At 39.0% G+C, this 16,364-nt stretch overlaps 1 protein-coding gene across 18 annotated transcripts in view; it reads left to right on the forward strand.

Moving 5' to 3' along the window:
• LOC119646685 (phosphatidylinositol 4-phosphate 5-kinase type-1 alpha) overlaps positions 1-16,364 on the forward strand; it is a 67,107-nt gene that overhangs the window by 42,260 nt on the left and 8,483 nt on the right. For 12 of the 18 annotated variants that reach the window (XM_038047283.1, XM_038047505.1, XM_038048152.1 and 9 more), the window contains 2 exons: positions 7,373-7,548; positions 7,622-8,348. In XM_038047283.1, coding sequence (XP_037903211.1) covers positions 7,373-7,548; positions 7,622-7,797 — 352 coding nt within the window. In that variant the 3' untranslated portion in view covers positions 7,798-8,348. The other 6 variants (XR_005248792.1, XM_038047995.1, XM_038047433.1 and 3 more) reach the window with 5 other exon arrangements.

Consider the following 16,364-nt stretch of genomic DNA (forward strand, 5'->3'; position numbering starts at 1 on the left):
ATCGTTTCTAAGTCTATTCATCACTGGTGCATAGTGTTCTATTCAACGAATAATATTTGGCAGTTCTTTCAATTTCCTCTTCCGTTTCATGTCAGCTTAGTTACTTTCATTTCTGGACGTTCGTTCTTTCTGAAGTTGTTTGCAATACTTTTACTGTCCCATCGGTTGAGATCACTAGAAAATTTCGCAGCTTTCTACCATTTCATTAATGTAGGTGTAACAAATTATTACCGGCCATGATTATGAACTGCATGCATGTCATACGATATATTTCCAAAGCATGAAATCATCGCTTCAATTTGTTTTTCCCAGGCTCATCTCAATCGATTATACCTACTCCTTAAATTTTTTTTTTACATAAGTTCTAGATGTTCGAGAAAGCTCCACAATATTTTCTTTTTCTAAATGTTTACATGCGATTGGCTTTTAGAAAGACTTCTTTAATTTTTTTGGATATGTCAGCAAGTTTCCACCCTTTTCTTTTATTCATTCGAACAATGAAATATACAGTGATTCTATGTGAAGTGTATACCATGGGAAAGGGCATTTTTTCCCGATTTTTCAGGTAGTAAACAAATTACTCGAAGATAACATTCCGGTTTTTCGACTCGATCCATTCATTTAGCCACTTTTTGATACTTTCGTAGGAAATGAACCGCTTCTGAATATTATGTGAGTGGCCTAGCGTCTACATGCAGCAAAATGAGTTTATCGTCTCTACTCCACTCAAACGTATTAGCCGTTTCGGATTGCCAAATGCAACAGTTATTAAATCGTCACGGACCTAAGTTGCTGATAAGTTACGCAATCAATCTACCTTTTGACTCGGTTTCCCAAGATAATTACCACTCTTTTAGTGTATGTTCTTATCGAGCAACCACCTCCCTTGTGCTTGTGGATGGTTTTGCATTGCTTAGCAAGGAGGGCAATGGTTTTCACTCCTATGATCACCATTATTACCAGTTCTAAGACAGTGCGATAGGTAGACGCTATCCGCAAACCTCCGAGTCTCTTTACTTCCGCAAAGCGCTAACCGTGCACCTCTTTGCCAAAAACACCATTCTATACCTCCGCACCGTAGAGGACTGTGTTGCACTCTTAAGGAGACGTCTCCTGCTAGAGGTGGGACTTTCAACGTATGTCATTAGCTGGTATAAGGCCGAAATTACAACGTTCTCCGCTGCTGTCCTGATTTGGCTATATAATCAACCCACCGATTGACACGGGACGCAGGGTCGGGAATCTTTTTTTAGTCAAGATAACTACTTCGGTTTTTTGAAGCGCAAGGCTGTAAGCGTCAATCATCCATCCGCTTAACCGTCGCATCAATATGTTAAATCTACTTTGCGTTTGTCTAACAATGTGTCTGGCAAAACGTGCTACATTATCATCTGCATAGCCGATCAGGCGCGATGCCTTCCGAGGCCTGGTCATATGATGGGTCTCTGTGTTACCCAGACGTAATCTCTATCCTCATTTTGCCCTCCGTGTCTCATAGGGTCGGGAGTAGTTTCAGATAATCCCTCAATATCCGCCTGTATCTTGAGGATATGTCCCCAACGGCACGTATCGCTTTGGCGAGTTTTTTTTTCATGACCTTTCAGAACATTTTTCGGCTGTGTCAAGCATACAGAGTTGTCAACACAAGCCTTGTCATCTTCCAGTGACAAGTAAAAATGCTCCCCTTCAGGTAAGCATTGAATGCGTCCAGCAGTAAATTCGGTCGATGATGCATCACCAATTTACATACCACTGCCGGGATACCGTCTCGTCCTTCCGCCTCCTTATTTCTTCATAGAGAGGACTGCCCCTTCCAGCTCTTTCATAGTGCAAATTGGGCAATCCTTGGCGCCTTCCATGCGAACGGAATCCGTAGGGAACAATATCTGCAAAATTCGGCCCATCTGGTCGGTTTCCACAGAGGCTTGATTTTTTAGGTTTATAACCGAGTGCTAACTGATCCGCCTCCATTTCCCTCTGCAGGTTAGAAATTTTCGCCGTCCACCAATACATAGAAGACTTGTCATAGTTGCCTATTCTCGGGGCATGGAAACCTCAAATCTCCCATTATTCACCTTTGCGACATTCCACGCCCTAGGAGAACGTTGAGAGGTAATGTCAACCTTTTAGAAAATGTATTGATGTAAGCTCGCCGAGAAGTCTGCCAGAATTCGCCATCCGCCGACGGCAGCGATGATTTCGATACGAAAGTTCCTACGCAGCTTGGGCGCTGGGACGTTGATGTGGATCCGATGTTTATAACTTCGATATCAGTTCTCATCGCCATTATCAGGCATTGGCTTCGCATGGAAGTTAAAATTACGACCTATAAAACTATTAAGTTTTTAAAGAGCACTTGGGATTCAGTTTCTCAGACGACTGTAATCGAATTGGGAGAGCCATTTGGATTACTGTGTTGATAGCACTGTCTTGAATACGGCCGAGGAAAGTAACTTTTAGGAGACAATATTCTACTTGCTCTTCTAAGGAGGTATAAAACTGTTCAAACTGCTGGATCAAAGAAGATTATGAGTTGTTCGAATGGCAAAACACATAATGTAAGGATTCCTGATTCTTGTAGGAAGTAAAGCGAGCTCGAGTCGAATGATGGAATTGTTGACCAGAAATTACATAAATTCATCGAAGAATTTACGACAAATAATCAGGGCAAAGACAATATTGAGCATGATGTGAGCCGAATGTGCCAGAAACAAAAAATTTCTTAATGGTCGGTTGGGCAATTTAGTAAGCATTCGGCACGCCAAGTATGGTAATTCACTAAATTTGAGACATCAACTTATGGGCCACTCGTTGGTTTTTCTATTAATTCCAGTAAGTGTAGATAGAAGCAAAATCATTAGCAGCTGTTTTGATTCGGTTCTGTTTTCGAAACGCTAACACAGGGCAGTTAAAGAATCAAATTGAGTTGAATCTGTGGATAATGTCATTCTCCCTTTGTGACAAATATGTAATCTCCGGCTTCCATAATGAAAAGATTTCTATGAACAGTGTAGAGACTGATAATACTTTGATCCACAAAATAGAGCATTTACTTTAAGTGTAGACCCGCATTATTATCATTTTTTATTCCGCCGCTGGTTTACGTTATGCTTATGGATAGTTTCTGCTTTTCGTCTGACTGACGACGCCTGTAGCAATTTCAGATCAAAGGCATACAAATCTGTTGTTCACTTTCATGTCGCTGACATTTTGTCAGAAAATAACTCCTGGGTGCTTTGCGTATCATTCTTTCCTGGTGGCGAGCGTTCCACATTATTCTCCAGCGTCAAAACCATGAAAATTTGGGAATTTGTAGATCGGAAAGACATGGCGTGAATTGCGAAATATCAATGGCAAATTTGTCATTATTCCATACCCAATATTGTCGTTTAATATAGCCACCAGAAAATAATAGGAAACAAATTTAAATTAAGCAATTTACGACCCCTCGGTTTGTCCGAAAAAAGAATCGAATCTCAAAAGGAGGGTCGTGTTTTTTAAAAAGAAACTTGTTTTCTGAGTTATAAACCAAAAGATAGGAATTGCTTTTAAGTTGCTTGAAATGAACAGTTAAGTTAATAACTCATAGATATTGTCCATTTCTTAAGTCGAATCAGAAAGATTGACTCTTTTATCGTGTCTTTGTTCGTACCGAAATGAAAGTATCATTGTTAACTTCTCTAGAAGTGTTAAAAGGTCGCCTTGTCACCTTTTTCATTGCAGGTAAGATAAATATCTTCCACAATGCTTTTTTAATGAAGCAAGGAGAAAAAGACCAACCTTGCATTTTGAATTATCACTTCCGCTGCCCTGAGGCACATTCTAATTCGGGAAAACCAATTACAGGTAGAACCGCTCTGACTCAAACCTATGACTTGTGAGTACCACTTTTAACACTTTTCTGCAGTTTGTGGCCATTATGCTGCTTTTTTCTAATGAATGTTTATGTCTGCATGGTTGCACACAAGCGCTGTAATTATTTGGAAAAAGACTATATTGCTTAACTGACAATGTGACCTTGCACTATTCGTTCTGCCATAATGACCATGGCATGATATTTATTAATTAAGTTTGTGGGACTGCATTCAAGCTTTACTTCTCGTCATGAGTTCATCGCCTCAGCCGCACCATTCATTCTATGTCTTACGCACATTGTTTTGTGTTTTCTTCAAACCCTGTGTAAATGGACGTGTACATTCAATCGTATGATGCTCTAATCGTATGGAAAATGTGCTATCAATCGTTATTAGGGAGTCCAGAAGGTCATAAAGATTCTTCAATTTTCCTTTTTAAAAATTTGCAGATATTCATCACTAGTCGTATTATTTTAAGCAAGACGATTCGTGTTGTTTTACGACGAATACAATCGGGATAAAACGAAGCTATTATACTCTACTAGCAACCCGAATTGAATTTTTCACATACTGTACTGGAAAAGGATCCACATATTTTCGGAAGAAAGTCGTTTGAGGAAAGGTGCCTTTTTGCCTCAGGAACCGTAAACAGGATTCTTTTTTTCCTCGCTATAACTTCTGAAAGGCTAACGCCAACGCTAGGAAAACTGGACTATTTACAATTGCATAAAGCATTAAGAGGAACTATTACGCATTGTCCAATTTTTTGGTGGTGATAAATTAACGCAAAAGCTCGAATATTCTGGATTGTATCTCGAAAGTAACCTAGTATTTAAACACCACTTCCAAGAAGAATCTTAGGAGTCCAGGTTGCTCTGATATTGTAGGACTGCAATAGGTACAATTTCTGGAATTCCACTAAAAGAGATTCAATGAATATCCATAGCCATAATAAAGCCGATTTTGATGTATGCATGGATTGTATAACAGTCGAAGCTAAACTTGGCTTATACTAAATAGCTGCAAGCATAAATCTAAATCCTTCTTTCCTTTCTCTGGTGTTCCTCAAGGCTCTATACTTGGCCCGCTGCTCTTTCTGTTTTTTATCAATGACCTCGTTTCCATCCTCACCTGCCCGAATTTGCTTTACGCAGACGACCTTAAATTGTTTGCCTCTGTTTCGTTTCCGTTGGATTGTGCTCTTTTACAGTCCAACCTTGATAATTTAGTCCGTTGGTGTTCGGTCAACAAGCTAATACTGAATGTCAACAAATGCCACTGGATTCGAAAAGAATGTCAACAAATGCCACTATTCGCTTAAACCCTCCCCAACATTCTTTTCCTATTCTCTCAGTGGACAACCCCTTTCCCTACTGACCTCATTCAAAGACCTGGGTGTAATATTCGAAGATAAACTTCGTTTTTATTCCCACTTCATTGATATCATCAATAGAGCTTCCAAAATGGCTGGTTTTATCCTATGTCCTTCCTCTGACTTTACCTCAATCCAGCCCCCGTTAACACTCTTCAATTCCCTTGTCAGAAACATTCTTGAATATTGTTGTGTAGTCTGGTTACTCTTGCGCATTCGGGACTGCCGCGCACTTCAAGTTGTACAACGCAAAATCACCCGGACCTTACAAAATGAACCTTCCACGGATTGATTATCCGTCACGACTCCGCACCCTCAATCTCCCGTCCCTACAGAAACGCCGTATCTTTCTTAATATGTGTACTCTTTTCAAACTCTGCAATTGTCTGATGGACTGCTCCGCCAACTCGGATATTACTTTCCGTATCACCTCGTCTTATAACACACGTAGTGCGGTCATTTTTTATGTATCCTTCGCGGGGCTCGAGATTTACTTCCACTCTCCGATCCGGAGGCTAAGCCGGTCCTACAACTCCCTACATCTGATAATTTTTTGACAAACATTTGATGGCTCTTATGTCTGCCGATCATATGGCTTCCAAATTTGTTTTTAGAAGGCATAATCTGTCATAATCACCAAAAAAATAAAGAATATTCGACAAATGGTCAAGAGTATTTTGGAATTAAAGACTTAATAATCTTCACCGACGGGTCGGTCATGAAGGAGGGGTTGGGGCCGAAATTCTGCGAAACTTGAAATTGCTAGAGCGTCATTTTGTCATCCCTTATGAAGTGGGACATGAAAATCTTAGTAAGGTTTTAATGGGAAATGGATGGTGGTCCTGGCGATATGTAGCTAATGTGAGTGAGAGTAAGAGAGCTCCGTATTTCATATGCTGTTGCCCGGCTCGGATTTCAGACGAAAATACCTCGGTATGATTTTCTTCAACGAAGGATTAGCGCACTTTCTGGCTTTGAAAGATATTTTTAGATTCATAAAAACCGGTGAACCCTGCAGGTGGGAGGCCCTGGAATAGGCGATTGTAGGGTATAGTATAATGGACCTAACAAAAGGCCTGACTGCTTGAAACTGCGGCACCCTCCGCTAAACTAAATTAACTAAGTACTCAATTTCCTAAACATTTATTTGTTTGTATTACACTTTTGCTGGCTAAAAAGTTGTGGACGTCAGATTTCTTTCTTTCTTTCTGACCGTTAGGGTTTTTTCTTTGTGTATCAAAGTGTCATGAGAATCGTTCTAAGGTTTTTTGTTTGGGTTCTTTCTGACAACTTGATGCCCACCATCAACCCAAAAGCTGGATCCCCTATGTCTAAATTAGCAACTTAATGGTTTTATAAGGGAGTCTTTGTATTCAAGCATGGAATTTTTATTTAAAAGTGAATATCTGCTTCTCATCTTTAGCCTTTTTGTTTATGTCTCGACGTACTTCGTTAAAGTCAATTGTTTGTCTAAATGCAGATATACTGCCTTGTTGTATTGAGATGTATTTGCGTATTTAAAATGGCATCGCCTGCAAACGTTTAGGTTTTCAACTTTGGGTCAATTTATAGATAAGGTAGAGTCGCGGTTCCAAAACGTTGCCTTAGAGAACTTCTATCTGAATGTCATAGTCACTTTTGGTACGTCCTGAGGACCGCTGAATAACATTATCTAGTCTAGTGTGTTCTTTATCTCAGAAATGATTTTGTGAACCTGTTTGATTGTCCCATAATTTTCGCGAAAGCTAAAGTGGTTTTATAAAATTAAATTGGTTTGGTTTAAAAAACTAGCAAGTTTCCAAAGAATTTCGAGAAGATACGCAGCAAACTTGGGGTTTAATGATTTCGGATCACAGATCTTTGGTGTGAGGCTGCTATATTATTCAAATTCAAAGCGAAGTTAGCAACAATGTTTCAAGCTTATCTGGTTTTTATTTGATTTATAGAATTAAACTGCCATCTTTCCATCATTTTCCGGAGGAATTTTAGAAAAAAAGTTGAATGAAATCTCATCTACAATAGATTCAGAGTAATGATTGCATAATCAAATTGCTAGCTCCTCATTCATTTAAATTGCAAACTAATTCACTCTACCAACCCCGGTAAAGCAACATGTTAATACAATTCTATTTTCCAATCAATACAGTATTTCAGAAATACGATTAGATACACACTTAGGAGTCGAATCATCTTCATCAAACAGCCAGTATGGATCAAGAGGAGCATTGGCATGGACTCCTCCAGCATCTGTAGAAGGGTCTACGCCTACATGGACTGAAGGCACCCCCAGTTTTACAGACTCAAGCTCCAGCGGAGAATTAGGTACACAAAAACAGTCTTGTTTTGCTACAACCATTTATTCAATCTGCTATTTCTTTTACATTTCTAATTGCAGCCATTTCCGAAAACTCATCACCATTGAATATTCCCAGTTCGGACAGACATAAACCCACAGTGGAGGATACTCTTAATTCACTCACATCAGAAATGGTAAGCACACTCAATGTCGATATGAAGCATAAATCAAAGAATAATGATAACCTTGATAGTGACATTGTTAGAAGTACTTAAATTCAATTATCAAAACTTAAAAAAAAAAGATCACGAGAAAGCACAGAACTTGATTACGGTTGGGTTTCTGTGTCAACTAAATTATTATTGTTTTAAATATCAAAGTTATTATTTATGTTTTAATTTCGTTTAGGGTTTAAGCAATAAGTGTTAGGAGAGAAACTAGAAAATTGTAAATACTTTAGATAAATTTTTATATCTTATAAATTATGCACTGGAAGATTCGAAATGGTGAATAATTGTGGACAGTTATATTGTCAAGATATTGTAGTATAAAGAAATATCATGTTAATGGTGCTTTTAGGAAAATCCATAGAATATAAGACAATTTACTGTTTTATTTACTCAGTATTTTTTCTCACTTCATTTTGTGTTTATATGTATTGGCATGTGTGTTACCAATTTTTTTGGTTACGGTCAAGAGTGTGATTTTCTTTTGCTCAACCCAAACATTTATCATTATTTTTCTTGATTGTAAGTTTTGTTGAAGTGCATATTCGAAGCATATATATACATTAGAATATATAGAATAAAATATTGTGACTAATTAACATTCACGTGTATTTGTTTTCTTTTTTAATATAATTTCACGCTGCGCTATCTTTTAATATATAATCGGATATGGGTTCGTATGCAATGGTGTAAAATTGACCTGACTCGTTAATAACAATTAAAAAAATTAGCAGAATCTACGTAGTCAAGTAGATTACGACTACGATTAATACATATATATAAAGACAATTTGTTCTTCTTCCAAACCTATAAATACTTGCGCGTGAATATATAAAATGCATATAATCATGTACATTATCCATTCGCTTTTTATCGCTAGGTGCAAGGTTTTATGATACGTGTAATATCTCATACATATTGAACTACCTACTTCAAATATTATCGTTTAATGTTTTAGTTCACGTTCGCCAAAGTGAAAAGGACAAAAGTAAACTCTTTCAAGTTGATCTGATTGAATTAAGCCAATTCCCCATACTCGTATACTATATAAATCTCATCTCTCTTTCTAGTTGTTGTTGTTAATAATGACAAAACACTCTCAGTTTGGGATATATTGTTGACTTATTTAAAAGAAAAGCAAATGATATTCAACTAGCGCATTAATAGAAAGCCACATACAATTACTTAACTAGTAATATGTAATAAACACATTAATAATTCATAAATCGAAAATTAAGTAAAATAAATGAATTTGCCAAAGTGTTCAAATTTAAAAGATTGCATAAACTGACATTTAAAAAAAAACTATATACATCCGAGGTGAACAGATTATTATCACTATACGAATAACTGAAATTGTATAAACAAGAAAAAAAACTGTACCATCGACGAGGTTGATTGAAAACATACATATTATTTGCTATTAAACATTTTTGAAAGCTGATAAACGATCATGTATTATGTGATGAGGGTGGACAGCTGATTAAGGAAATTTCCGTTTAGGGAATATTGAATATTGAAATAGTGAATGTTTTCATTACACTATAGTGTCTTAGGGAAACGAAGAGTCATATGAAATGATTTTGTCTATATTGATTTGTAATATTTCAATTCGTTCGAAGCACAACTTTCTACCTTCTGGGTCTCTGAAATCATTATGAAAATTAGGGTGTAATGTATCCTGAAATGCAAGATGTAGAGATGTTTCGGAACATCATTGCTCCCACATATAAACGAAAATCTGAAAGTAGCAAATGCTACACGAAACATTACTTTTAATTATTGTTTTAATAGTCATTGTTGTGATATTATTCTCTTTATGCTACCTTCCTTATGCGAATTGTGATCAAAAACTACGATGAATACTTTTTTGAAAACAAAGTAATAAGTTTATTATAGCAAGCAATGTCCCAACAGAGGTTCCATAGCCTGAAGGCTTCTTTAGGAAAGGCTCTATGGTAGCTCTCTCCCTTTATCATCATCAACGGCGCAACGGAACTCCAGTGCTGAGGTCCACCAATTCGATATCCTTACAAGTTGTCTGGCATCCTGCCCTACGCTATCGCTCCATCTGAGACAGTGTCTGCCTCATCTTCTTTTTTTACCATAGATATGGTATGCCCTTATATACTTTCCGGGCTGAATCATCCTCATCCTTACGGATTAGGTGGCCCGCCTACCGCAACCTATTGTGTCCAATTTTATCCACAACCAATCGGTTATGGTATCGCTCATAAATTTCGTAGTTATGTAGACTACGGAATTGTCCATCCATCTGTAGGGTGCCAAAAATCCTTCGGAGGATTCTTCTGTGGAACGATGATGGTGCCTCTCTCATTTACCTCATCATCACGGATCAGTTTCTCCAGAGCCAGGTTAAAAACGGTGCACGATAGGGCATCACTTTTTCTTAGACCGTTGGTGATATCGAATGGTCTTGAGAATTATCCTGCGGTTAGGGTCAGCCTAGTAGGGATACCGGAGATGGGGCAACTGATGGCTATATTCCAACAGTTTTTACATCGCTAGCCTCTGATCTGTTGCTGGTTTGCTTGGTGTGAAGCCTCTTTGGTACGGGCGTACGGGCTATCCGGCCCAGCAACATAGCGGAACATATTTTATAGATGGTACTCAATATATAATTGCTGCACTGCGTGATATATGCCTTTTTATGTATGGGGCAGATAATGTTTCTTGGCTAATCACCAAGCATTGATTCGACGTCCCACGCCTTGATCATAAGTTGATGTACCACTTGTTGTAATTGACCGCCTCCATATTTAATCGGTTCGGCTGTAATTCCTTCGGGTCCTGGTGACTTATGATTTTTAAGCCGATAAATTGCACGGACTGTTTCTTGTATGCTTGGTAGTGGCAGTAGTTATCCGTTGTCTTCAATTGGTGGGACCTCCAACTCTTCGATACTCTGGTTGTTGAGCAGTTCATCAAAATACTCAATCCATCACTCATCTCTCTCTCTCCATCACAGAAATCAGATTTCCCTCTTTTTTCTCGTCAAAATGAGTATCAAGGTGTATAAGGCTTCAACCTGCTGACTTGTTGGTCAAACTACCGCGCCTGGTGCGATTGCTCACAGACCTGTTGGTTTTCCGTCTGTGATGTCGCTTCTCCACTCGAGCCTCCTTACGTTCCTGCGTTCTTTGAGAATGCAACGTTACTCGATATGTAGCTTACATTCATTGTCAAATTAGGCGCTACGGCGTTTTTGCGACTGGCGCCAAGTATGTTTGTGGCCGTATCATTCCTGGATCTGCTGCAAGAAAGATCTGTAATTCCATGCGAACCGATATATGAATTTCCTTCTGTTCGCCAGTCAAAACCTTATTATATCTTTCGTCTCAGGAGTCCGTTCGAGATGTTAAATTTTTAGGCAGCCTCACGGACAGTCGATCCTCGGTTTGAATGAACCATTTCCAATCGATTCATTTCCGCTTTTCTATCCCTAATACTATGCATTGATTTTAATATTTCATGAGCTTCTTTGGGACTCTCGCTACTTGAAATAAAACATAATGTTGACAGTAATATTTACTGTGAACAGTATGTTTTATTGGCTTGACTCTTCTGTCTCTGGAGCTTGAGTAAGAATTTGTACCTTTTGGTGTTTGCCTATGATCTTGTAGGAGGATTGGAGATGTCGTTCGAGAACCTTTTGAGAGCAGCTTCTATTACATGCATAGAAAAATGACTCAATAATTTCGATACTATAATTTATCAACCTTCTTTTATAATGGGCACATTGATACCCCTCCGTCAATTATCAGGTATTTGCCGATATTTTATCAATAATTTGGTAGAGAGAGTTGCAAAGATACACCCTTAATGCTTTACCCACTCCCGGTGAATTAGGCTCGGGTTATAGCCTTCAAGAAAAGTGGTCAATAAATTTCGAAATCGTTACAACATTGTTAATTGATACTTTGATTCATATCCAACAAGACATTTTTGATCAAATTTATATTTCATAGAGTGTTGAAAACTCTACTGATCATTTTTCTAAAAGGATATCCGGGCCTTATTTAGGGGTAATTTTGGAACGTTCCCGGAATGGTTGTAGCCGTTGGCGTTACAGCTGACACCGAATCTCATAACTATGTCCATATTTGTTTTACTGGAGTCAGATGGCTGGCTATGTTTGCTTTGTTGTTTTTACAGAGGTTTGTTGTTCTCTGTATGTCTAGCTTTGTTTTCAATTGACGCACGATACTCTTCGAGGTACAAACCATTCAACAGTTTTCGTGGTTAATGCCCCAACAATTTTCCAGTTGTTGTTCTGATTTTCACCCTTATCCTTTGCCATATTTTTCGATGTCGTTATCTTCTTCCCATGGGATATTTTCGACAGCTTCTCTCATCTTTAATGCCGATGTGGTTGCGATGGAGTTATTATCTAATTTCGTCAAATTGGACTTTAGAGATCGCAATCTATTTGATCTAGTTGGTAGTTCTGGTTAAACGTACGACACTCCGGGGAGGCCCCTATTCTTTTGTGTATGTCGCAGTATTTGGAGCATGTTGAAATTAAAAGCAGGTCCCTATTCGCAAATCGTTGTGTCATTTTGTCCTTCTATGTCTTCGCTATTCTCGGCTGATACTGGATTTTACCTAATACTAGCACTAGATTGCAAGCCCAGATGATCTTATCTATTAAATAGGAATAGAGAGGTGGTGGTGACGGTGGCTGGTTTCATGTTGTTGGGAAGATCTATCGAGCACCCCCACGAGGTGAAGTATGTTGCAGAATGGTGTACTTCTCATAGTCTGGACCAGACTGTGCAAGAGTCCCAGGACATTTAGGGAAGCTGTGATAGATTTATGTACAATCCCTGTAGATGTCAATATTATGAGAAGAGAGTGGTACTCTTTCGAGATATCAAATTTCCTTGATTTCCCGGGCAAGTCGCTCATAAATTAGCTTCTTCACATGTATATTCGCCCTTCTATCCTTCTTCAAAATTAGCAGAACTTTAGGCTTGCTGTGAGGAATGTGGCGATCAGTTAAAACTTGCCGGTTTCTATACATACATTGAGCAGAAGTATTGAGCACTGATGCGGTCCATATTAGTAAACCATGCGAGGTATGCAAATTGTTAACGAATCATCTTACATACAGAATTATGCCTGTTCGGATATTACACCAGCGCCATCACAGTAGCGTTTTTAACGCCGAACCACACATTCTGCACTGGTCGTTCTCCGATCGCTCTTTCATTATAAGTTTTCTCTAACCACTGATCTTCGGTACAAAATTATTTGTTCGAAAAATTAGAAATTGATGAATGGCTGCCAGAGCCAATTCGCGTATTTACCGTGCGTTATCTTCGACTTTCACTAATCGATCTACTCCTGCTCCGACTTCTTTCCACTCCAAGGATTCCTTCAAGTTAAATTGAGTCAGCCTGCAATCTGCCTTACAAACAGTCACATGTAGGGGACTCGATTTTGGATATAGTAGTACGTATCGGCCGCTGGGCGTTTTCTAGTTGGATCTCTGGCAATATTCCGAATACATATGTCAGTGAAGGAGTAGCGAACACATTGAGTGTGTTTATTTTCTTCTTCCCCGAAAGATGCGACTTCAGCACCAGTTGCAGGAATTCTGACAGCAGAATCCCTAGGTACTTGTAGAAGTCTACCTCGGCTAAACTTGGATGTGGTTCGTGATTGGATTCGACATTTGTCTATACAAATTCCATCCGAATTTAATGCCTAAACGTTTGCCGTTTGAATAATTAAGGCTTTTTGGTATCATTCCATGGAAATGTGGTTCCTATTCAAAACTATAGACGACGCCTAAAAGGCATTTCATTGAACGAAATTATCACAAAAATCCATTGCGCATATTAAAAGCCAATGCCAAGGATAGCGTGATAGACAACGTTCATCATTTTTATTAAGGTTTTGTGTAAAACATCATCAAGATGATTTTATCGATGATTTGCTTCAAACAACTTCAACTTCAACAGTGCATCTCTATCGCTAGGACCATGAAACTTGGCATTACATAATCGATTACTTTGGCTAGTAAATGTGCAGCTCATAATTCCAATTTAAGAATGGAAAGGTTTCTTACGAGGCAAACCTTAGTTTTAGACCAGATGAGTAACGGAGTCCTAGATGGGGGGACGAGATATATACGGGGAAAAAGGCCTATTTATGAAGCAACGGTAAATGTATGCAAACTCTACTGGGTTGAGCAGACAAAAACAAACTAGCTGGGTATTTCAATTGCTTCTAGCCCTTCCATCTGATATTTTAGGGAGTATCAAGGTATTCACAATTCGCCAGCCAAAGGGATGTCCCAATCTATTTTTTTGACTAAATATGATATGTATTGTTTTAATGGTCATTACGCCAGGGACACCAGTTATCGATGACTCGGCCCCAAGTTGGCCCCAATGTTGGCTTCAAGTTCCTCAAGACTTTTGGGTTTGTTGGAATAAACTTGTAATTTAACATGGTCCAACAGAAAATAGTCCAGTGTCGTTAGATTATACGATCTTGGCGGCCAGTCGTGAGATCCATTTCTCGAAATTAATGACTCACTGTACTTCCCGCGCAATAGATCCATTACTTCATGCGCTGCCTGAAAATAAATATCGTCTGCGTCAATATCATCAAATTACGGAAAAAAATCGGTCAACATCGAACGACAGCGCAATCCATTCATAGTTATGGCACATCCTTTTTCATATTTGAAGAAGTATGGTCAGACAATGTACTGACAGTAATGCTATCGCCTAAACTGTTTCTCATCATGATGGTTGCTATAGTCAATAAAATGGTCTGTTTGAAGAAAGCAGAATCAAAGCCTACACTCTGATTTTGACATTGCATTAGCGGATAGAGACTACATACATATAACCGTATCCAGGGCCGTAGAGAAGAAAATTATCATTATCGTATAATTGTAATTTCCATTCCAGCTCTCTGATAAAAGTCCGGATCCCGAAGAAATCTCTTGCTTCCAACACCAGCAGCCCACCAGCTGGACGGTGAAGGAGAGTGCTTCGGCGAGTACTGAAACTGTTGCCTGCAGTGCGGCGTGGTGTTGTTGATGTCGCCGCCTCTGCCCCCATTGGCTCTCGGTCACCAGTTTCCTCGATGATGTCAAGTCGAACGCGCTCCCTGATAGTGACCGGGATTGTGCCGCTGCGAGTATTAAAGTGGTACTGGTCTGCAACTCGCTGCCCAGTCACGTGCGCGAGTTGCGGGAAACGCTCGACGATCTTTAGTGCAACAAGGAGCTGTAAGAGGTTGTACCCATCCCAGCCATTATTTCGTAGTAGGAGCGGATGATGAAGAGGTTCATTTCTTTAGTCCACTTCATCGGCTGCCTACGAGAATCTGCCGAAGTGGTCGCCACAGATTGTGGCGAAACAGCTGCAACATGCGGAGCAATGCTCCTGGTCATCGTAGCACCTAGATGTCGAACCGCCCCACGACTAATGGTTTCGACGCCGTGCTGTCCATTACGGGAACCCAACCTAGTCACCAAGTCAGACGACTCCCGCCGGTTATCCGTACCGGACCTCAAATTTCTTCTTCTTCTCATTTTTGGTGGTGCATTTTATCGCTAGCTGCCAGGTGTGGGGATAGCTTCCTCAGTGAGTAATCTGCAAGACTGCAAAGTTCCTGCACTTTCCTCACCTTCCTCTGAGACGCTGCGGTGGCGTACAGTCATTCAGACTGAAGTTACCCATCCCTCCTCCTTTCACAACTGGGCTTGGGACCTGCTACGGCGGAGTTTATTATTATTATTATGTAAAAAACCTTTCGCATAAAACAAAATTCTGAGGCTTTTGAGTTCAATAGGAAATAAAGGAAAGGGTTGGGATTTAGATGAAGTACAGTGGGTACCAAATAGAAGGGTCTGGAGGGGCAATGCCAGTCTCATGATCAAGAGTAGTTAGTAAAAAATGTATGGGAAGCCCATTGTATTTCGGAATTATCTTCTCCAGTAATTTCACACATTCAACAGTAATTTGATTCCGAAGTTTGAGTGTATTGGTGGCCACTCTTCTTTAATATCCCATAAACTGGGTCTATTTTCCATTTATTTCCATAAGAAAGTGCATCGAATGAATTAAAATATTCAAGCTTATATATCGAGGGAAATGTATTGGCCTAAATGTTTGAAGAGTTAAAACAAAATCAATAATGGTTTATTTCTGCTTAATTCGTTAGCATTATGACGCTCCCTTTGGCTTCTTATTACTATACTCACCCCAAAACAACTTCAAGTTCCAAAGTTCATTTACCAGAATCGCCTTGTTGAGTTTCTATCCCGCCTTCAGCAATACTAGCGATCTTTAAAATGAATATAGCTTTTGTTAAATACGTACTTAATCCATACTAAACGGATAGTGGTTCAATGGATATCCACAATGACTGCAATATTCATGTAAAACTTTTACACGGATTTGTTAGAACTTGAGCAAACATATACACATATACCAAACGCTGATCTTTTGAAAGTTTGCGCAACATCTCTTATATATACATACATATACATACGAATAACTGAATTGTGTATAATATCCTTAAACAATATTCTTAAAGTTCTCAAATTATCCCCTTTTCGAGTTTATTTT

This window comes from Hermetia illucens, chromosome 1, assembly GCF_905115235.1.
Source record: "Hermetia illucens chromosome 1, iHerIll2.2.curated.20191125, whole genome shotgun sequence".
Lineage (NCBI taxonomy): Eukaryota > Metazoa > Arthropoda > Insecta > Diptera > Stratiomyidae > Hermetia > Hermetia illucens.